This window comes from Colletotrichum fioriniae (assembly GCF_027942845.1).
Source record: "Colletotrichum fioriniae strain IMI 355084 chromosome Unknown scaffold_3, whole genome shotgun sequence".
NCBI classification, from domain to species: Eukaryota; Fungi; Ascomycota; class Sordariomycetes; order Glomerellales; family Glomerellaceae; genus Colletotrichum; species Colletotrichum fioriniae.
The window spans coordinates 1,849,645-1,871,546 of NW_027076839.1; the positions used below are offsets into that span (position 1 = coordinate 1,849,645).

The 21,902-nt window shown below is 54.3% G+C and overlaps 7 protein-coding genes and 1 non-coding gene across 8 annotated transcripts; 4 read left to right on the top strand and 4 right to left on the bottom strand.

Moving 5' to 3' along the window:
- Positions 1–1,903: 1,903 nt before the first annotated feature.
- N0V96_003394 (uncharacterized protein) lies at positions 1,904–3,520 on the bottom strand (the record flags this gene model as incomplete). The annotated part of the gene is made up of 3 exons (XM_065756825.1): positions 1,904–1,950; positions 2,001–2,144; positions 2,200–3,520. The coding sequence occupies 3 exons, from the start codon at positions 3,518–3,520 to the stop codon at positions 1,904–1,906; spliced, it is 1,512 nt and encodes a 503-aa protein (XP_065614592.1).
- A 4,574-nt stretch (positions 3,521–8,094) lies between these two features.
- N0V96_003395 (uncharacterized protein) lies at positions 8,095–10,592 on the top strand (the record flags this gene model as incomplete). Its single annotated transcript, XM_065756826.1, has 7 exons — positions 8,095–8,176; positions 8,237–8,612; positions 8,664–8,735; positions 8,807–8,915; positions 8,963–9,139; positions 9,199–9,466; positions 9,676–10,592. The coding sequence occupies 7 exons, from the start codon at positions 8,095–8,097 to the stop codon at positions 10,590–10,592; spliced, it is 2,001 nt and encodes a 666-aa protein (XP_065614593.1).
- A 654-nt stretch (positions 10,593–11,246) lies between these two features.
- On the bottom strand, positions 11,247–12,086 carry CAF16 (CCR4-NOT regulatory complex component; the record flags this gene model as incomplete). The annotated part of the gene is made up of 1 exon (XM_053191173.1): positions 11,247–12,086. The coding sequence occupies one exon, from the start codon at positions 12,084–12,086 to the stop codon at positions 11,247–11,249; it is 840 nt and encodes a 279-aa protein (XP_053051598.1).
- An 809-nt stretch (positions 12,087–12,895) lies between these two features.
- Positions 12,896–14,664, top strand: cdc1 (DNA polymerase delta small subunit Cdc1; the record flags this gene model as incomplete). The annotated part of the gene is made up of 4 exons (XM_053191174.2): positions 12,896–12,939; positions 13,017–13,332; positions 13,412–14,354; positions 14,429–14,664. The coding sequence occupies 4 exons, from the start codon at positions 12,896–12,898 to the stop codon at positions 14,662–14,664; spliced, it is 1,539 nt and encodes a 512-aa protein (XP_053051599.2).
- A 416-nt stretch (positions 14,665–15,080) lies between these two features.
- On the bottom strand, positions 15,081–16,718 carry N0V96_003398 (uncharacterized protein; the record flags this gene model as incomplete). Its single annotated transcript, XM_053191175.2, has 1 exon — positions 15,081–16,718. The coding sequence occupies one exon, from the start codon at positions 16,716–16,718 to the stop codon at positions 15,081–15,083; it is 1,638 nt and encodes a 545-aa protein (XP_053051600.2).
- Positions 16,719–18,971: 2,253 nt separating this feature from the next.
- On the top strand, positions 18,972–20,068 carry CHA1 (catabolic L-serine/threonine dehydratase; the record flags this gene model as incomplete). The annotated part of the gene is made up of 2 exons (XM_065756827.1): positions 18,972–19,057; positions 19,111–20,068. The coding sequence occupies 2 exons, from the start codon at positions 18,972–18,974 to the stop codon at positions 20,066–20,068; spliced, it is 1,044 nt and encodes a 347-aa protein (XP_065614594.1).
- Positions 20,069–20,233: 165 nt separating this feature from the next.
- On the bottom strand, positions 20,234–21,132 carry MSM1_1 (methionyl-tRNA synthetase; the record flags this gene model as incomplete). The annotated part of the gene is made up of 3 exons (XM_053191176.2): positions 20,234–20,911; positions 20,961–20,967; positions 21,128–21,132. 3 exons carry the CDS (start codon positions 21,130–21,132, stop codon positions 20,234–20,236), a joined length of 690 nt encoding a protein of 229 aa, XP_053051601.2.
- A 385-nt stretch (positions 21,133–21,517) lies between these two features.
- Positions 21,518–21,633, top strand: N0V96_003401. Its single transcript has one exon. It is a non-coding gene; the product is annotated as a tRNA-Ser (tRNA).
- The last annotated feature ends 269 nt before the right edge of the window (positions 21,634–21,902 follow it).

The window sequence follows — 21,902 nt, forward strand, 5'->3', positions numbered from 1 at the left end:
TTCGTCTCCAAAATTTCTGGCCTGCCTCTGCGACCACGTCAGCAAGTGTGCCTATTACGCTACACCACTCTGCGCCAACAGAAGCTGGGTTCGTCAGCCGTGTGGTTCACGGTAGGCGTTCTGGCAGGAGTGGACCGGTTTGCGGCTACCGTTATGTACGCCTTAGGTAAGTTCATCTTCATGCCAGACCACTTAGAAGACGCAAGTTGTAGGCTGTCTGGCGTTGAAGCTCGTCGAGTTGATACGGATATAAACCCTAGTGAAATCATGGTCAGCTTCCCGGGGACAAATGGCGTTAAGTCAACATTTTTACCTCGTTTTGTGCCGGATACTATATCAGGCTGCGCAGAAGCTGGGAATGTTTACTCGTTATTCGGCAAGTTTAGGCGAGGGGGGCCAATTGCTTAACAGGACAAATTTACTATGCCGTTGCTGGGTGTGATCCAACGTGCATGCATTTCTGACACCAAAAAAAGACGGTACCTGTGACCAGGGATCTGGGGAACCAGGGTAGTCGGTTGGTTGCCATTTGCCAACTTGCCATATTACTCAAAGGGACTTGTTGGGCCGTGAAACGGAGATAACCCCGCCGACATGACCGGGATAGCGGACGCTAAAGGAGTTGTCGGTTTGGTTCGGCTGCTCCCGGTCAACAATCCACCGAGTTTCTCTTCCCCCTTGAACTCTTAGTCGAAGGAAGTCAAGGGAGCGTGGAAAATCTGCAGTTTTGCATATCCTGGGCCCGGGGCCCATGCAATGGAAACCGGAGGGTCTGTGTGTTGGAATATGTCGGACCATTGAGTCTTCTCTTCCTTCAGTTGGCTTGGAGCTCGAGGGTCAATCTATTCAAGACAAGTTTCCCCGGTATTCGGTCTGCGTGATCGACGGTGCCAACACCATGATGCTATGGCGCACCTGTTTCGTGATCGTCGGTTGGGCGTCAGTGGCCTCCTACTCATTGTGGTTGACAATGTGAAGATCAGAGTTGTGCTTCAAAAGCTGCCCAAAAGGCCTCTGATAGGCGCCGGTGAGATGAGCTCTTATCAGCGCATTCAGTTCGGTATTCGAAATGCCCTCCGACTGAGACTGTGCTTCTTTTGACATCGAAACGTTCAAGAGGAAGTTCTGAGGCTGGGTGGTCCATCTTCATCGGGATAGTCGGAACAGGGCTAAAGGTTGCGAATCAACCAATTAGCTGTTTAGCATGCTTGACCAGTCGGACGTGCCTTGTGCTCTTGGACCCTTGTATTGTCGACAAGCTTCATGCATATGTAGCCCACCAAAGACTTAGAAAGAAGATCGCGCTACACGCGTGTCTTTGATCTCAATGTAACAATGAATAAAACGTGGCGCGGGGAAGGTGAGTTTTTTGGAGGGTGGTACATGGATGTTCGACTTGAGCAGAGCCAAAAAGGAGCATCTACATCCGAAAGGATGGCCATGATAGGTGCCACGAGTGCTCATGATGTGCCAGTGTCAGACATGGTCAGCAAGCCAAGAAGCGCGATTGGGCACTCTGCTGACTATCGCAAAGTCCTCTGTCTGAAGTCGCATTGAAAAAAAAGTCACGCCGTTGCTGAATTTATAAATTTTTGCTGGTATTAATACGCAGTATCTCGAACAGCAGTCCTCGATTTCGATACGCGTTGGTGGCTGGTGCCGATTTGACTATCCAGGCCTCCTTCAATACGAGCCAATACGAACTGCCAATGTTTATCAGCTTGCGTCGACAATGGCTCGGTTCCTCCATTGAAGGTGGAAAAAAAGGTTCGGGATTTGACATCCTCCGGTCTGTAATCTTGCGGCGAGGATTTCAATGACTGCTGAGTATCTCCTGCAAAGCTTTGTGGGATACCGCATCTTGGTGTAGCGTTTGCTGGCCGACGGGATTCATAGGCATATATTAAACCTTTCGCCAAACTTCCTTGTATCGCGCCCATTGTCGAAAACCTTTTTGGCCAATTTAGTAGGATGCTTTCTCGCACAATCATTGCACTTACCCAGAGATTGAAAACCATCATCCCCTCCCTTCATGCCGTCGATGAATAGTTGTCGCATGCCTTGCTCAGCCAACAACTTGACACATGTATCGAGCAGCCTGATCATCACAGAATCCCGGCTGTTCACCATTTCCGGATGGTCATCTGAATCCAGAGTCAGCAGGGAAAGCCACTAGAGATCTTCAGCGTGACCACAGACCTATGATGCAAATGCAGGTTACTCCCCCAGCATCCGCGCCAATGGATTTCGCCCACGGCAGGTCGTTGCCGGCTGGACTCCCAGAATTGGGAATGTAGGTCAAAGCAACAGCTACAATAGTATCACCTTCCATACCAAGGACGATGTCCTCGACATGAGGCGTGCCGTCCAGGTTGTAGTATTGGTCGTACCATCCCATATTGTCTTTGCGAGCCGCGTCTCGACTGACGATTTCGAGAACCTGGTGGTACTCCATCATGTCGCATCGCCTGAAAGTCAGTCCAGCTGACGAAAAGCTTTTCGCGGGCATGTCTTCAAATTTGAGGAGCCAGTCTGAGACCTCCTGCCCTTGGCCAGGTTGAAATCCATCCATTTTCCAGCCTCGGCGTGAAAACCAATCTCTTGAGAAAAAGTCAAACGGCACGCCGTAGAAGAGACGTGGAAAGGCTGATCCCAGTTGTAGCCTGTTGACGCCCCGAGTTCTCTGGAGCTGTTTTAGGGCGTAGTTATAAAGTGTTAATCCGATCCCCCTTCCGCGAAATGAATTCTTGACAATCAACACGGCTAGCGAGCCGAGCAGATTCTCTTGGCCCCCATCTGGATATGTGGTAAATGTAGCGCAAAAGCCCACAATCTGCTTGCTTTCTGGTTCGCGCACGACGTAATGCCTGGAGAAGCCATCTCTCTGAAGGAGCAGGACAAGCTGATACTGCGGAAGGTGAAATTTGGGCGGAAGGCATTCTGTCCACAACTGATGGACAGGGCCCATATCGATACCACAGACTTCGACATCCCAAGCTCTTGGGGCGATGATGAGGTTCTGTACGGGAACTGAGCTGATGGTTGGTGGACGAACGTCGTCAAAGATGATAGAAGCAGCAGATTCCAGCTCAGATGGCGAGTAGCCTGCGATTTGCACAAGCGTAGCAAAGTGATCGACGTGGAGGTTCTGGGTTTGGAGGTTGCAGCAGGCTACTATGATCTGCGGCCGCTCGTCTGCCATAGTTCGTGCGGCGTCGGCCAAGTCTATTTGCGAGACATCATCGTCCACATGGGCTCCAGAGATAACAAAGACGATTGCTTTTGCCCTTTTGATGAACTCGTAGTGAATATTGGTGATGCCGCCTCTTTTCGTGTATGGAACATGGCGGACCAATGAGTGCCGCGAAGCAATGGCACGGCCCAACGGTTCGAAAGGATCCTTGTCGTTGTCTGCGAATCTGTTGTGAGGAACAACAACAGGCGTGAGCAGGACGATTACGTCGTCTTCTGATAGAATTCTTCTCAAGGGGATGCAGTCTTGTCGGTCCCATAGTAACATGGTTGGAGTGGTTTGTGTAGACTTCGGGCTTTTCTTGGACGTGACATGGTGATCGATCTGCATTTCCGGAGAATACCTCATGGCGGAGATAGTCAAGTGCGGTCTCTTCAGCTCATCCCTATGTCAAGTCAGCGCGTGGTTACACAAATTAGCGCCGTGTAAGGTGAGTAAGCGTCAGATTAGGGATCGAAGGCTTCTGGACTTACTAGGCCAGCGTAAGAGGAATTCCGTGCGAACGGCATGAGACGATTCGTTTGCTGCTCGTCCCGTCGCTAGGTCCACCCTGCTACGATGTTACGAACCAGCGCACGATAACTGCGGCTCCTGACGATGAGCCGACCCAGAAGCGCAGTCGTCTGATATCGAAGTGGTTCTCGGCTGGTCAAAGAGACAGTCTTAGGTAGAGAGGTTTTGAGTAATGGGTTAGATGTAAGACGATAAGCACTAGGGCACGTCAAGGCGAGGAAGACGTGAGTTAGAATGGTCCAGTGTGTTCTCTGCGTTGCTAGAAGAGACCGGGATAAATGTCGATAGCAGGTTACGTATGAGAAGTATATACTCGATTGTTCGATATTGTCGCGAAACGCTGTCTGTTGTTGGCCTCCAACTTATTCAACGAGACTAAACGTCAATCAACTCGATGGCACCTGGCATTCGAGCGAGCAAGTCTTGAGGGAGTAACCAGACTAAATGTTAGAAGACACATATTTCCAAACGCGAGGATTGGTTACACATACCTCGAAGGGCTGGGAGCAGGGGCGGCGTCTAAGAGGGCGATAGACTCGACAGAGATCTTTAACTTGATAGGTGTGGGAGGAAGTGCATGAGGGCAGCATAGAGAGAGTGGGGTGTGCAGCAGAGGCGACCGGCCGATGGCACAACAAGGCCGAAGGGACAGCACAGCACAGCCAGTCAGCCGGATTTCGCACAAAGATGGGGACGGATGGGCGACATGGAGGGGGAAATCTTGAAAGAGGATATGCATGGAGGCATCATCAGCGGATGCATAACTTGAGTGCTGGGAAGAGATGGGTATGTGAGAACGAGCAAGGCAAGGTAGGACACGAGGTGAAAAGACGCCCAGTGGTTAAGGTCGAGGTCGAGGGGCCTACACGCTTTCTCACCGTGGGTGGTGGGTCTTTGTAGCAGGTTACCAAATCAAGGGCTCTGTGGTTCCTGGTCTGGGGGACACTCGTCTGACTGATGCAATAGCCAAGTTGGTTGTAAGGATAGAGTGTGTGTACCCGTGGGATGAGGAATGGTGGGAGGGAGGGAGGGAAGGATGAATGGACGGATGGATCCAATGTAACCGGCGCGGTACGGAGCGGTGATACGTCCGTCTCCCTTAGCTTACTAGGTACTCTGGATGAAGTTGCTCTTGGATCATGGATGGGAGGGGGGTAACGGAACGTTGGCGGACGGATCTTTTCCCTCAATGTGCTGACCACCAACCGAGCCTTGCAAGTGCCACTTAGCAACATGAGGGTTATTAGAGAAGGTTACACAACGTTGCCGCAGACGAAATTGGCGTCCGGCATGCGGCGCGCGGCGTATAGTGACCACCTCGAGGTAAGGTATCCCGTAAGGTGAGGTGAGATGGGCACTGCGGTAAGCAGACGCCACTACACATGGCGGCCGAAAGGTGACACAGAGCCAAGCCCATGACAACGATAGATTGGACCTCAAGGCACACTACGCTGTCATAGAAGGCCGCAAAGCCCCCACGACAGTGGGTGAAGGTGGTCCGGTCAGCCAAGGAGAGAAGTCAATACGGAACAATATCAGCTATCGGTGTATGCGGTCTGTCTCGGCCATTCGCCCAAGCAAAGTCGCTGCTACTAGTGGAAGCCCGCTTGCAGCTTGCTATCGTCGCGTACCATCCGTGGCCGTGGTTCTTGGAGCTCTCAACCAACAAATGCCCTGGACAGGCCCGCTGAAAGTAGAAGGTCCAGGGAAATATAGGAGACTGCGTAGTTCTGGCAGGGCCGGCTTTGGGGGGAGTTTGTGTGCTTGTCAGGGTGTGAAAAATAGGGTTTACCGGGAGAATCCTACCGACGAAAAGGGACGAGGAAAAGGCGGCACAAACAGGGGCGATGCCCAGGTTCATTCGGTCCTCTCTCGGCTGTGGAGACATCGGGCCGCGACTGATAATGATATGTGAGGCACAGAGCCAGAAATTCGAAAGACATATGGCGAACAGAGTCGTCGCTCCAATGATTTGGTCAAACAAGGGAAGGGAGAGACGTAACATGGCGTACGAGAAGTTGGAAGAACTGTGAAAGGCCCGGAGATGGCCAGTCTGTCCTAGGCAGACCAGTCTGTTGTAGTAGGCAGTAGTGATGCGGACCTGGAACGATGTCAGTGACCAGACCAAAGTGCAGCGAGGCGTCATGAGACCTGAATCGACACCTCGGTCACCGTGGTCTTGTACGAAACATGCGGTCAGGAGTGGAGGCGAGAATGACCTCGCGCACCCAGGTGGAGGTTTGTAAGAAGCACTGGACCTCAGGAAAGGATGTGACGGGGCCGGAGGATAGAAGGATTCTTGCGAGGCATTTGGGTAGCCGGTTTGTGGAACGGCAGGTAAAGATGGCACTACTGCGTAGATTATGTTAGGGATGAGGCGCTTCTGACGCCTCGGTCAGCGAGCTTGACCAGATGAGGGCAATGTTGGAGCCAGTTGTATTTTCTGCAGGATGCGACTGTTGGAGGTTGCAAGTTGTTTCGAAGCAACCCTGTCATCGAGAGGCAGCTACACCACGCAGTAGTTGTCCAAGGTAAGGCAAGGTAAGCAAGCAGTGTTGGTGTTACGGTGAGACCGTGAGAGAGACGTTGGCGAAAGCAAGGTAAGCAACTAAGGTAGCCGTGGGTAGTAGGCGCGAGGTAAGAAGTTACGCAGGAACTTGGCGGGACGGAGCGTCGGGATGGAGGTATACAACGGTGAGCACGGGCGTTTCTGGAACGGGTATGCGGTACGGAAACGTACGCACGTACGTACGGTACCTAAGGTAGTTAACCGTCCAAGATGTCATCTCTTCGTGCCGTATTCGTACCTATCCGTAAGATACACAAGTCTAGGTACCTACCTACCTTGGACATCAAGACTTTTTGCCTGTTCGTCGCATAATCTCACGCTCTCCTCGGACTTTCCCTGATGAAAAGAAACAGAGTCATTTGTCTCCATGCCAAAAGACGGAAAGCCATGTCGAGGTACCCTGACATACATGGGCATCATGCGCCTTAAGGTACTGTGTAAGCAAGTCCACTTTAATATCTTCCTACCTTACTGGGGCCAATGCCTCTCTCTCTCCCCTCTCTCCTCACTCCTAGTAACTAACCAGTTGCAGACCGCGGTTGCAGCAAATGATACTTTCAAGTTGCCTTGTGTAACCCCAAATAAGACCATGAATATCCCTCTTCCTTCCCTTTTGCCATTACCCTGCATGTGTACCTGCCTCTTGTCGATAGTTCTTACCCGAACCCCGTAGCCGCGAAGTAAAAGTCAGGCGCAGGCCGGGTAGAAACGACATGATTCGCATCCCGAGCCGAATCGTCCTCGTCATCTTTTTTCATGAACCTGCTGCAAGCCTGCAACTCTCGACTCTTGGATGACTGCACCTCATATCTCACATCAGTCCCCCCGCTATGGACCCCAGAGACCAAATGAGCGGCAGCCATGGCAGCCAAGACGGCATATGCGCCGCTTACGGTCCGGAAGGTTTGCCACGACGTCAATGGCAAGCAATTGGATACTCCCAGACCGATGAGCGTCTTTTGCAACTGCTGAGGCTTGTCCGTTTGCTGTTCCCCCCCGCCCATAGAGACGAAGTTTTGGGGTCCAAATCACCAAAAGGCCGTATTCGTACCGAAGCAGATATCCATCAATCAGCACGGGGGCAAATTCAACGGTGGTCAGATTCTCAGGTCATGGCATGCCTTCTCTGCAGGCTCTTCATTTACCCGCAGGACCTAGACACTGGTGCAACAACACAGGGGCTCTCGCCTGGCCTCGCCCGGCCTCGCCCAACCCTTCACCGAGGCGTGCTGCTGCTGATGCCTCCCTGTCCTGCGCACATTCGCGCTCCTTACGGACACTGCTGACCGAAAGCACCCCCACATCGAATCCGGCACCTTGTAAGGAGTACCGTTGTACGAAGACAGACTCCAGAGTAGGACCACGCATATGCTGCTGCTCCGGCTCTGGGTCTGCATCTGTTTTAGCGAATTGCTGAGGATGGAGCTTGCTCCGGCCACTGACCCCGGACGCTGGGCGCCGAAGAACGGACCCATACCGGCTCCATGCAGCCAATAGGGGAATGGTCCCACAAAAGAGACAAGGTCCGAGTGCACGGTGCAATTTTCCCGGTCTGAACGCGCTCACCTTGATCTTCACCCCCGCGACGCGTCTGTCACTTTCACTCACCGTTCAGGACAGCTCGGGCCCGTCACCCATGCTGCAACTTGACGACGCTTGACCCGCCTGCCTCATCTAATGTCGCCACACTGTATCCATCCATTGGAAATTCGGCACAAAAAGAGTGTCGCAATTTCAAGACGTCGACGTACCTAATAGAATGGCCTCGCCCACCAACGATGCGTCTATGAGTATAGACGTTGACCTTGATGTTGACCTCCTGGTTGGCGACGTCGTGGAGGGTGAGTAAAACCCTGTCAACACATGCAGTCCGTGTATTGACTCAATTTGAATTTCTATAGCGTCCAAATTGCCTACGAAACGGCGGGCGACCAGTATCAAGCCTACTGTTGAAAAGGTCGCGTCATACGCCTCTGAAAATGGCCTTCTTCCGGAGCCCTTGAGCGAACTCATTGACCTGCTCACGAGGCCAAATCTGTTGGATCAGGCAAGCTTGAATACGATACTCAAGAACCTCTACCCCGCCACTCGGCTATCCAGTGATGTCGTCCTGAGGGTTGTGGGATGCCTGGGCCATGGGGAACTGAAGCCTTCCCTGGTATTGCAGTCGAACATTCTAAAATGGCTAATCATGGCATACCATGTTATCGAGAAACCTGGCATCTTGTCACAAGCATACGCCGTTTTGTTTAACCTGCTAGATACGGCAGCTATTCGGTAGGGATTTTTCCTCTGTTGCGAACAGAAAAGGGGCTAACTTGACCTCAGGCCGCAACTTTGCCATCTGCTCGCCTTGATTACACGTAGAAAACACGTCCGGCCCTTTAGGATCCAAGCTGTGTAAGTTGGTCCCTTTCCACTCGCAAGTGGTTCCGGGCGCTAATGACACATCTCAGCCTTAACCTCTCCAGGCAAACAGGAAATGACCCAGCATTGACAGGGCTCCTTCGAGTCTTCAAAGACTACTATCCTGAAATCATCGTCAGCGATGCCTTGAGGGGCAGGGCTTCGGCATTCAAGGTGAGAGGTGCCCCGACATTCGGGAGATACTCGTACTGACTTGGTAGCACCCCGACGTGGAATGGCGCGAAAGGTTAAATGAGATCCAACGAGACCATTCTCAACGGACTGCAGAAGCAGCCGGTCAACCTCAGAACGGCTTCAGCGTCAACCATCAGGCTCTACGGGCCCGCGGCAGCCGGTCGTCAAATCTCCCTCCTGTCTATACTTCAGAAGCCACAGAGGTAAGCTGTCGGAAGAAACACAGCCAGATAATGACGTGCGTGGCTAACAAGTACAAAAGACTTCTGTTACTTTGGAAGAGATTGACAGCGCCGATCGTCTTGCTCAGACAGTCGAGAAGATTGAGCTACCTAACCAGCTTGCGGCTGTGCTAGCGGACCCCCTTCTGCAGAAATTCGTCGCACTGAAAAAGGACGATGCTGCTTCGAAGCGCGTGGTTCATTGGATCAATGCCGTGCTCGAAGACGTGCTCAACGGTAATGCCGATGACAAGTCGTTTGCGGAAACGATGGAAATGCTGAAGGAATATGTGGCTCGTGTCAAAGTAAGTATGGCAATCGACCTTGGCTGAGTCTCGCTGACTGTGTAGGAAACTCCACCGGTCGTCTTGCAATTCTTGACGAAACTATTCACGACATGGAACGGCGTCGATGCTCGGGATTCCATACTCGGCATTCTCCAGTACGCGCCTCTCGTGGCGTTTGATGGCAAGCGGTCCAACCTCTCATTTCTCATCCACTTGCTGACTATGTAACAGAGTTGTACAATGTGATTCTGAAGCCATTAGAGAAGTGCCTTCCTCCAACGGCCGAGTCACAGTTGGCACTGCTCAAACTCTACCAAAACCTCCTCCGCCGCTGGACCTTTGTTCTCAACTCACTCGACCAAATACCCAAAGATGCCCCCGTCAGTGCCTTTTTCGCAGTCATGGAGCACGCAAGCATCATCGCCCTCAACATTGTCCAAGCCTCCCCCAGCGCCGCTGTTCATGGCGGTGTCCTCGACCTGTATGAGCAGGCTGCCGCCAGCATCTCTGACCCTACGCTTCAACCTCTCCTCCGAATTGCCAATCCGCCGGCCCAGCTCATCTACCTTCTCTTCTTCAGCCACTCCCTGGCAAACGTTTCGCGCCTGAGCACCGTCCTCGCCATATACAAGAAGGGCTTTGAGATGGCCATGTCCAGGCGGCAGCCGACAACGTATGCCCCGAGCTACGTGAACCATTTCAACGGGTACCTTATGGACATTTGCAACTGCCTATGGCGCGGCAAGGCCTTCAACGATGGCGATAAGAACGCTCTCGGTTGCCTTAGCGCGGGCCCCGTCACGCAGCGGCTGCGCAGATATGTCGAAGACCTGGGTACGGACCTTGCGCTTCCGACGCTGTTTGGGTTCTCCTACTCGCCGCTGTTGAGCTTGCAGGCCATTGAGTGTATTCGCGAGCTAGAGGATCGCGAACTAGCTGCAAACGAGCAAGCCATATCTACGCGACACGCGGGGCCGGTGACGTCAAGCAGTTTGGCGAGATTGGCAGACGCAAGAGGGTTGCGCATCACTTGGTCCGAGTATAGGATCATTGTGCTGCGAGCATTGGAGGGCAAGGGATTGGGCGGCATCCCATCGCTGATGAAAAATACGATGAAGGTCCTCATGAGCTCTAAGAGTGCTACCTAGAGACATCAGGTTTCTGTAGCACGACTAGGCTCATGCCTGGCGGGTACTGTGTCAGGAACGGGCTCGGAACGCATGCATTTATGATACCCCCCTTTATCGGAGATGAGTAGCGCAACTTTTGAGTAGATGTCTCTCCGACATTCTATTGCATGACTTGTTCATATCTGTCTAGTTGAGTCGACAGTTGATCCTCCTTCCAAACGTCACGCCCCCCTTTTTCGGTTGAAGACGTAGGGTATCTCTAAAGCCGTGGAAATCCTAAAAGAAAATAAGCCCATGAGGACTGTGCCCGTCCCCTCGTTGAAGAGTTCTACTATATGACCAAACGCCGCCGTCGAGCAAGGCCGGTTGAGAGTGCCTTCTCTTGTTTTCCCCCCTTTTTTCGCTTCGTCCGTACCGTAACCTCGTTGCCTTTCTCTGTATGCCGTGGTCTAAGTTGAAAGACGCACCGATGCGGTGATCGACCCCTTGGTCGCTGCATCAAAATGTTGAAAACCAAAAACAACAACGCACAAACGCCGTCCCTGATGCAGTTGAGTGCCGTAGACGCCGTTTTCTCTAGCAAAGTGCAGACAGAAATCTTGAAATCCCAAATTGTTGAATCACACCAATCACCAGCCGAAATCGCCCGCCGCTCCGAACTTGGAACAAAGCTTATTTCAGCTTGTCAGATTCGTCGCCGTAGCCTCCAACGCCGCCAGTCGCGTACGTCTTGCCTTCAGGCGCGACCCTCGCCTGCGATCTCGGGCCGCGGTCCTTGAGATCCTTGCGCAGCCAGCCGAGGACCAGCTCGCCGAGGGTGCTGTTGCCCGTGGAGCCGTCGAGGCCCTCGATGAACTTGTCGGCCGTGTCCCACTCGCGGACGGTGCCGAGGTGCATGTGCACCAGGTGGGTGGGCCAGCCGGCGAGGTTGTCGAGGATGTGCGTCGCGTAGACGATGGTGCAGTCGCGGATGTCCGTCTCGCGGCGCAGCCAGGCGAGGAACTCTGCGCGACTGAGGACGTCGAGGTCGACGGTGATCTCGTCGAGCAGGAGGATGGTCCAGGGCCGGATGAGGCCCATGGCGAGCTGGACGCGGCGGCGCTCGCCGTCCGAGACGGCGTGCATGCGCCAGGCGGTGTCGATGTCGAGGACGCTGACGAGCTCGTCGCGGCGGTCCGGGTAGGCGTCGCCGCCGACTGACCTAAGAAGCTCGAGGACGCCAATGTCGGTGCGGACGATGGGGTTGAGGACCCATTCGAGGCCGAGGTAGGTGACGCCCTCAAGGCCGTCCTTGAAGGGGTCGATGCCCGCGATGGAGATACCGCCCTGCGGGGCGAGGCGCTTGCCGGCGAGGAGGCGGAGGAGTGTGGTCTTGCCTGCGCCGTTGGCGCCGATGAGGAGAGTGCGGGAGCGGGAGGGGACCGAGAGGGAAATGTTCTTGAGGCCGGAGCTCGAGTCTTGGAAGTTGTAGCTGAGGTTTGTCACCTCGATTGTGGGCGATTTTTGGGCCATTGTGAAGGTTTTGGGGTATCGAGGATGTCGACAATGAAATCTAACGACCGGTGTAAGAAAGTAAATACAAATGGGAGAGGAAGAGTGTACGAGTTTGGTCGTGAAGAGATGCAAAATATTCAAGGACGGGAGGAAGAGAGGGAGGTTTAAAGCAAGGGCTAAAAGATCATTCACACCGCTCACAGACTGAAGGCGTCATGACCTGACCCTCCGGCGATACTACGGGAAGACGGAGACCGAGGGGCTGGGCCCATGATCAGGACTGCAGCCCAGAATCCGAGTGTCTTAACACTTTACCGCGCATTGGATTAGCAACCAAGTTATGGGTACGGTCCGGAGGGATGGCGGGGGAAGAAGAAAAAAAAAAAAAGTGCCCCTCATTCTCATTCCAGAAGGGCGACTGATGACACACACAGGGAGCAACTTGCAAGGGAACCCCGCCATCCAATTGACTTTCAGGTTGGGTGAACCACTGGAAAGTGGACAGACGGAGGGCACAGTCCCTGAACCGTCTCTCCGGGCCGCTCCAAGCACCGGGGCGGGGCTCTTCCCCGGGGGAGCAAGCCACAGCCCAAGGCTCCTTAGGTACCTTACAGGGAAGCAACCCCTCCCAACCACAATTAACGCCAAAATTCGCGACTTTTGCCAGCCCAGAGTCGCCCGACGCGTCGGGTGTGCGCATTCAATTCACATCCCAGCTTCACACGTCCACCACGCCCATTGACGCTGCCCAAAGGCTCTATTTAGCTCAGTAACACTACATCAACCGTCAGCAAGCATCAAAAGAAACACACGACGCATTTGCTGCAATGGTCACCCTCGAAGAAGCCACCGCGCTTCTCCAAAAGCCAGCGTATGTTCAATCTGCCCCTCCCTATTGATCTTCAAACCCAGAAGTTCGCTAACCAGCTTCGTCCCCCCCAACCACAGCGACGCAACCGCATCCTCGTCGAATCTCGCCCGCGCCCCGTCATCCTACAAACCTCTCCGCACCTTTGACCTCCCTAAGGATCGCTCATACCAGCAGCAGTATGCCGACGTCTACTTCCTGCGTCTCACGTCCATCCGACCCGCCGTCGACGCAGTCGCAGCCGAGGCCTGGGACGGTACCGTCATAGGCGGCGAGGAGGCCCGCCATGTGGACCGTGTCCTTGACGTCCGTCAGGGCGAGCTGTGCTGGGTAACGGGAACGGTCTACATGGACCTTGCGCTGAAGCCCAATATCTTGGAGGACGTTTCCAAGGATGTACGTCCCATGACATCTCTTCTCCCCCTCTCCCCTCCCTGTTCAACCTAAAGTCTTGGGGACTAACGAAGAAACACAGCGTTGGATCTCTGCTCCCATCTCCACGGACCGCTACTACTCTGACGAAGACAAGGACACGATCATGCTCGAAGACGACTCGGGCCGCATCCGCCTCGTCGGCGACATCCTCAAGTCCATCCACCTCGTCACAGGCACAATCATTGGCGTAATGGGCTCCGAAAACGCAAACGGCGAGCTCGAAGTCATTGACGTAAAGTTCCCCGATGTCGCGCCCCAACCAACCCGCTGGACCCTCGCAACCGACCCCTCAGAAGACCACGACATGTCCGGCACCACCCCCTCCACACCGTCCCAAAAACGGCCCTCCTCCAAGATCGCCATCGTCTCGGGCCTCTCCTTCTCAGGCACAGACGCCTCCTACGCTCTCGAACTCTCCCTCCTCCAAGAATACCTCCTCGGCGAGGCCCTCTCCCCAACGACCCAGTCCGAACTCGCCACCATCTCCCGTCTCATCATCGCGGGAAACTCCATCGACACCACCACGGCCACAGCCATGGCCGACACAACCACAACCACAACCAACGGCAGCAGCAAAGCCTCAACCACCAACAAAAAGTACGGCTACGACGCGAGCGCCTACAACCCGCTCCCGAGCCAGCTCTTTGACGACTTCCTCGCCGACCTCCTCCCCTCCCTCCCCGTCACCCTCATGCCGGGTCCCCAGGACCCGGCCAACGCGAGCTACCCGCAGCAGCCGATCCACGCCGCCATGTTCCCGCGCTCGCGGCCCTACTGCGCCGCGCCCGACGCCAAGGAACCCGGCTGGCTCGACACCACGACGAACCCCTGGGAGGGCGAGGTCGACGGCTGGAGGGTCCTCGGCACCGGCGGCCAAAACGTCGACGACGTCTTCAAGTACGTCGACAGCGACGACCGGCTGGGTATGATGGAGGCCATGTGTAGGTGGCGGTGCAGTGCGCCGACGGCGCCGGATACACTTTGTGAGTCTTAGCCCCTTTTCCCCCTTACTCCCCTATTCGACGATGACCATTTGACTAACTGCCGTCATTTCCAGGGGCCTATCCCTTCCAAGACGACGACCCGTTCGTCATGAAGAATGCGCCGCACCTATTTTTCGTCGGCTGCCAGCCCGAGTTCTCGACAAAGGTCATTGAGGGAGGTGACGGGCAGCAGATCCGTCTCATCACCGTGCCGTCCTTTGCGGAGACCAAGGAGCTGGTTTTGGTGGACACGGAAACGTTGGAGGTTTCAAAGGTCAAGATCACGGCAACTTCAGCAGCGGCATCATGATGGGGAAAGAGAAAAGGGAGAGAGAGAGACAGAGAACTGGGAATGGCTGTGAAGGAGAGCATATAAAAAAGGTTTATGATTTGATATACCCCCACCCTCGAGCTATGAAGGAAGAAATGCAAACATCTCCATGACGGAGCGGAGATTCTGAGTTAATGGCTTCCACTTTCTTAAGGTCTAAAGATGAAATTCAACGCTGTGGAGGGTGCTCTATGAACCAATCACCCTCTCAAAGGTGCTGCAGGAGTAAAATCTCCCTGTGCATCTGCGAATCCGAAGAAGAACCAAATGCTGCCGTCTCTCTCGACCTGGCACCAAGTTCTTTCGTACGCCGACGGAGAAACGCACCGCGAACCAAAAACCAAAATCAAGAAGCCAAAGCAAACCCCTTCCCAAACGCAGCAAAACCCACGCAATCAAAAAGCCTCGTCCTGAAAAAGAAGAGAATCCTCCCAGTTCTCGTAGCAATAATCGTCCTCTTCATCGTCACCAAACTCGTCCCGCTGACGGCGCTTGAACTGCCCATTCGAGGCCTCCCAAATCTTGCGAATGGCAGCCGGCAACGAATCGAGCTTCTTCTGCGCCTCGCCCGCCTTTGCGCTGCGGTACGACTGCATGATGCGGTCGTCTCGCCAGGGATCGTTCTCGCCGCGTTTGGAGCGCCGGATGTTGGCCGCGTACTTCATGTTGAGGATGATTTTCTCTTGGCCTGTTCGTTTTCCTGGGTCAACACTACCACTACCACTACCACTACCATCACCGTCACCGCCGCCACCGACGCTGACGCCCGTGTTGACGACAATCTCGATAAACTGACACGGCAGGCCGCGCAGCGTGCGTACGACCTCGGAGGACCGCTCGAAAAAGTCGAGAAAGGAGACGTCACCCGTGCGCGGGTCGCGCTGGGGCGTGATGTCGATGGTGAGGGTGTGGATGCGCGGGCGGATAGGCTGCAGGCTGCGGAAGACGTTGATGGCGTTGGCCATGCTGAGGCGGTAGGGCGCGTTGGCGCGGTTGGCCTCGGCGACGATCATGAGCTTGCGGAACTTGTGGCCGAAGCGGCGGACGTCAATGTCGGCCGCCGCATGACCTTCAGCCAGGAATGAGGACGACGAGGGCCCGTTGGTGACGTCGTCTTCGTCAGAGTACTCGTCAGCGCTGTCTGCCTCGTAGTCAGAGAGGGCGTCGTTGTCGGTGGCGAGCGGGTGTTGGACCACGATCTCGTTCTCGCCCTGCGCGTTGAGCGCGGGGAGTTCGACGGCGTCGCGGAGGAGGTAGAGGAACGTGTTTTCGCCGTAGAGGGTGTTGAGCGCCTCCTTTCTGACTTGGCGGCACGTTCGGATGAGGTCGGTGCGGATGCGTGCTCTGTTCCGGGGGTATACTGCGGACCAGCCCTGCCGGACTCGGATGGGCTCGTCGGCGACCAGGATGTACTTGTAGATGTCCTCCCTGATCTCGAGGGGGATTCGAAGAAAGGGGCAAGTGTGGCTCTTGGGCTGCGGCTCGGGCTCCGACTCCGGGGTGGCTGCTCTTGATAAGAGGCCACTGTAGCGGCCTGAATTGGGTCTCATCTGCCAGCTTCCGGGACGAACTACCTCTTTGCCCTTGTTGCGGGGAATCGCGGGCTCATTCTTCGGATCGGACTGAGCAGATTGAGACTGAGGAGGAGGCATCAAAGGAGCGCCCCAGGTGAAATGGGCCGTCGACTTCCTCGCAAAGGTTGCTCCGTAATCACGCGGCGGAGGCTTCTCGCGAACGGCGTGGTAATCGTGAGCGTTAGTGTTGCCGCCCTTTCTGCGCCGTTTGCTGGGTTGAATCGTGCCGTCGTCATTGCTATCTTCTTCAACAACAACAATGGATCGCTTGTGGCCTGCGACGACGATTGTAGTCTCAGCTGGCTTGGGAGTCTTCGCCTTTTTGGCCGAGGCGCGTATCTTCTGTTTCTTCTTCGAAGACGCGGTCTCGGCTGTCTTGCTTCGAGGTGCGCTTGCAGTAGTCGGCTTCTTGACCACACGGGAAGTCTTGGCCACGCGGGAGGCCTTGGATGGAGGCATGTTGCAACTGAGATTAGGTCCGGGACTGATTGTGTCCGAAGTTAAATCAGGTACCCCAGGTATCGGCGGGAGAATAAATGCTTGAGATAGTTAGGCGTATGTCTGGATGAGTTTCCGTAGCAAATGACTTGAAGTTGGAAGAGCCCCCCGTCGAAGCTGGTATAGTTAGTAAATGGTAGAGCTTACAACCCTCTATCCCAATATCAAAGCCTGCTTACCTTATTAGACTGTGCTTGCTTTGACGGAATCTTCAAATTGTTGTAGAATGAAGTGCCCGAGAGGCAAGTCTCGTTGTCTTCAAAATATAAAGAGCAAGTCAACTGCAAATCAGACTGAGGCAGGAGCTATGAAGACTCTTGCTTTCTTTGAGAGAACGGTCGTTCTTGGGGCAGTAGATGGTGAGGGAAAGAGAGTTGGGGATGGTCGTTGTATCTTCGTGAAGAACAAAGCCACTCAAAGTAGCAGCCGAAAGAAAGGTAGTTGAGAGCGAAGCCGTTGCTTTGGTTCTCTGCATTGGTTGCGATGGCGATTTGCTATTATCTCATGCTTCATCAGTTGGAAAGGCTGTTCGGGGAAGAACTCTGTGAAGATGGAAGAGGAACTATTCTGGTATTGATATGGTGGTGAAATAATTGAGGTGGCAATGAGGTGTTGGTGGTGAAATGGAGTTGGAGGACAGACTCGTGAAATAAGCACTGGATATCTTTTATACGGCCCAGGGAGGAAGGAAAGAGGGATCGCTAAATGCGCAGAGAATGAAGAGGGAAGGCGTACCTCTGAATTGCCCAGAAAGAGCTCTGCCAGCTTCGTGAGTACTTTCTTGCGAGTCGATCAGATAAATGTTAACGACTTCTGCAAGAGTAGCTGGATAAGATGCTGTTGAGAATTGGACCATTGCCAGATGAGGAAGTCTTAGTCCCGCGAAATGGGTTGTTGCCAATGTAATATTCCCAAGCTACCGAGCAGTGTAAAGGTTTAAGTAAAGAGATCCTAGAGAGTCAAAAAAGAGTTCACCCCTCGGTTCTGAACTGGGGCTACATCTCTTGGTGCTCATGCTGGGAATCGAACTCGGAGCCTGTCGTCGAGTAGGCCGTGGGCGTAATTGATGATTGTTGACCTTTAACCACTCCACCACCCATCCCAGTTTGACCTGACCTCCCGACCTAGAGAGGCGCCTGCTGGTTGGTAACAGGAATGGACCTGAGGGGGTATATGAAGGCATTCCCTTGTGTATTCAAGTAAATACATAGGTACTAGGCAAAATGGGTCTTGGGAAAGTGCTAGACGGGACGAGGACGAACAATCATTCCAGTCAATGTTATACCCTGTCAGACCAGTCATATTGACAAGGCACTTGGCTCCAGTTGTTAAAATGACGCGAGGATCCAAATCTATTTCTCTGATCAAGGACTGGAAGTCGAGTTTCGTTAGTTTGAAGGCGTCAAAGGGCTCCAATGCCTCCCAAAATCCCTTCCATGCTACCGTCTCATGCCAACGCTTCTCCTCAAGTACTCAAAAGCTAGTACATTACATGAGGGCTGCAAAATACCTTTTCCTAGAACGCACGTGACGACGATGTTTCTTTGATTTGAGGACCAAGAATTATATGTTTTTCCAAGATGACGGCCTGGAGGTCGGCTCCGTTGCTATCATCATGTCCGGAGGCCGGGCATGTTAAGGTGCCCCGGCTCGGCTTCCGGCCACCGATCGGCATGGCTCCCGGTCGCCGTCGGATCCCTGTTCCGGCCCCGTGCACCCGCATCCGCAAGTGCGCCCTTTACTTGACTCAATGCAGTAACTTGACACTCTTAGTCGGGCCAGCGCGCCCTGGCAAGTTATCGAGAAGCTTCTTTACCGGCAGTCATCAACTTATATACATAAAATCCAACACAAGATTGAGGTTGTTTCCCGACGTTGCCAGAATCGTACGGATTGGTTCATTTGTTACGCACTTAACGCTGATTGAGATACATTCTTTGTCTCAACCTCATAGAACAAGTTTCTCGAAGTAGGCATCGGTAACTTTTATCCTTTACTTTTTCAACTCACCAACATCGTCGAGATCTGAGCTTCATTTTCTCATAGTTGAAGGCCCATCGAAAAAGGAACTTATGTGTGTACCCACTTGCTACTCCAACTTTGCCAAATTGTCCTTAGAATAAATCCCACCGGCTAACTCTATTCAGTTCGCAGAGGTAGTACCAGAGAAGAAGCCGCCATCACCAAGCCTCCATCTTCGTCAAATCCGCCGCAATGGGTTCCCTCAATTCAGACACCAAGAAGCCGTGGATCCAGACACCATGCATCGCATCAGCCACTCTATCTCGCGCAGCAGGATGGTCAGTCGTCCCATGACACCTGCCTACCACCCTCTCAACTGACACCACTCCAGCAACATCTACCTCAAACTTGAAAACCTCCAACCCTCAGGCTCCTTCAAGTCCCGCGGCGTAGGCAACCTCATGGTCCACGCCGCCGCCGACGCGCCCCCCAACCAAGAATCCCACTTCTACTGCTCCTCGGGCGGCAACGCCGGCCTCGCCTGCGCGACCTCGGCCATCGCCCTCAACCGCAAGGCCACCATCGTCGTGCCCATGACCACCTCCCCGCTCATGATCTCCAAGCTGCGCCTCCTCGGCGCCGACGTCCGCCAGATCGGCGCAAACTGGGCCGAGGCGGACGCTCACCTCCGCGAGGTGATGCTCGCCAACGACCCGGCGGGCGTGTACGTCCCGCCATTCGACCACCCGCGCATCTGGGACGGCGCGGCCACTATTGCCGACGAGCTCGTCGCGCAGTTGGCATCATCATCATCGCCGGGGAATGAGGTCGAGGTCAACGGGATCGTGTGCTCCGTCGGCGGCGGCGGGTTACTAGCCGGTCTCGCGCAGGGCGTCTCGCAGAATCGGTGGCCAGGCGGCAAGGAGCCGCGGCTGATGGCCGTGGAGACCGTCGGCGCGGACAGCCTCAACGCCAGCGTGCTCGCCGGCGAGCACGTCACGCTGCCGGGGATCAAGTCCATTGCGGGCTCGCTGGGTGCGGTGCGCGTAGCGAGGAGGGCGTGGGAGGTGGCGAGGGACACGCCCGGATTCCAGAGCGTGACCGTCACGGATAAAGAGGCGGCGCTGGCGTGTGTGCGCTTCGTGGATGACGCGCAGCTGGTGGTTGAGGTTGCTTGTGGCGCGACGATTGCGACGGCGTATAACGGCGCGCTCAGGAAGCATTTCGGTGCGGGCATATCGGATGAGGAGTGGGCGAAGCAGAATATTGTGCTTATTGTATGCGGCGGGTCAAACGTCACTATGGAGATGTTGAACGAATACCGTGCAAAATATGGCGATGCTTCATGAAACCATCGCGTCAGTAGGGAACAGAGAGATGGATAACATAAAAGGAGGAGCCAGCTTGGGCATACCCTGAGGATAGACTCTACCCTGAGGATTTGAGAAAGGGACAAGACTAGACACACATGATGGTAGACAGCTGCCGGGTTATATTCTTCGGCATCAAAACCCCTATCTAGAATACGAGACCTCATGATACTCATCCGCAGCCTTCCCACCAGCAGAAGACGCCACAAACTCGTCCAAGTCCCCAAGAACCATCTGAATCTCGCCAAAATAGTTCACCTCCCCCTTCTGCACGAACCCCAACCGCCGAAACAGCGCAATGCTCGCGGCATTGCCCTCCTTGATCTTCACCATCAAACCCTTTAGCTGCGCCGCCGCCGCCGCCGCCGCCGCCTTCTTGGTCGTCATCTCCTTGCCCTCCTCCTCTCTCTGGACATACTCATCGAGGATCCGCGCCTTGTTTCGATGAACGTACGTCAACAGCGTCGTCACGGCGGCGTGGCCGATGCCTTTGCCGCGGTGCTCCTTGGACGCCACCATGACGTCCACCTCGCCGACGTACAAGCCTTCGTTTGCCGCAGCAGCAGCAGCCTGGCCTTCTTCATCTTCATTGTCATCGTCGTTGTCGTAGGGATAAATGAAGAAGTTGATATCCCCAATCATCCGCTCCGATGCATCAACCTCACCAGCCTGCACGGCCTCGGTGGACGCCATCGCCGACGACGAGTCGAAAGGCTGGCAGATGATAAAGGTGAGTTTGTCGTGCGAGGTGCGCCACGACTGCTGATTCTCGCACTCCTCTTCCAACGTGAGCGGCTCCGAGGCCGTGGCTTCCTGGATATCCTATTTCATAAGAATCACACAGTTAGTCCTCTTTCCAACCCGTCTGCACCATAAATCTGTATCATCACTGGATGACTCCAACTAAGTGCACTTGTTTGCGGGCTATTGGGCTGACCGGATCGCTCATCCACTCATGATATCGCTCCACATGTCTTGCCTCGTAGGGGACAAGAGTCACCCTCGGCGTCACGATGGCTATTCCGCTTGTAAGCGCACACCATCACAACAGAACGGATCGCGCCACATCTCTCGTCTCTCGTCTCTCAAGAACAGAACTGGTGGCGCGCGGGTGCGTAGGTACATGCCTGTATGCTCATTCAACCTCATTTTGCACTTTTGCATAAATCGTTTTCAAGCTTGCTTTTCGTCCTTTACAAGTTCACAACTGCACCACTCCGCAGTTGCTGTCGCTCTCACAGGTTCCACTTCGAAAAGCCAAAACGTCGCCCCGCCGGTCTCGCCCACAACAAAGCTCCTCTTCTCTCCTGCAGGCGTCCGAAAAGAGGGGAAAGAAAACCTAGGGTACCTGCGGCTGAGACAAGTGTACGATGTGTTCAAGGATGGAGTTCTGGCCTGGACAATCCACAGTTCACAGCTCCAAGCTAAGTCAACGTGCCAGAGTGGTTAATGGGCTGCCCTGCTACGGATCCATCAGGACTTGTCCTGTTCCAGCTGTTGAGGCAGTGACTTCGGTCGCGCAAGTTCGAATCTTGTCGTTGACGGTGTTCTCTTTTTTTGCTTGGTCTCAAAGATTCTCGAGACGTTCGAGGCGGGCTGATGTGTGTATGAATGTTTTTGTACAGAGTTCCCAGAGTTGTTGCAGCTGTGAAAGCCTTGGGAGAGCTCAGAACCCGGCCCCACTCTGAGTTGGATAGCTCACTCATAGCTACCACGTAGAACCAAACAGCAAAAGCAACAACCATTCCGCGGTTTTGAACGAGAAAAGTTTCGCAAAAGAAGATTCGGTCATCGACGAACATGATAGACACAG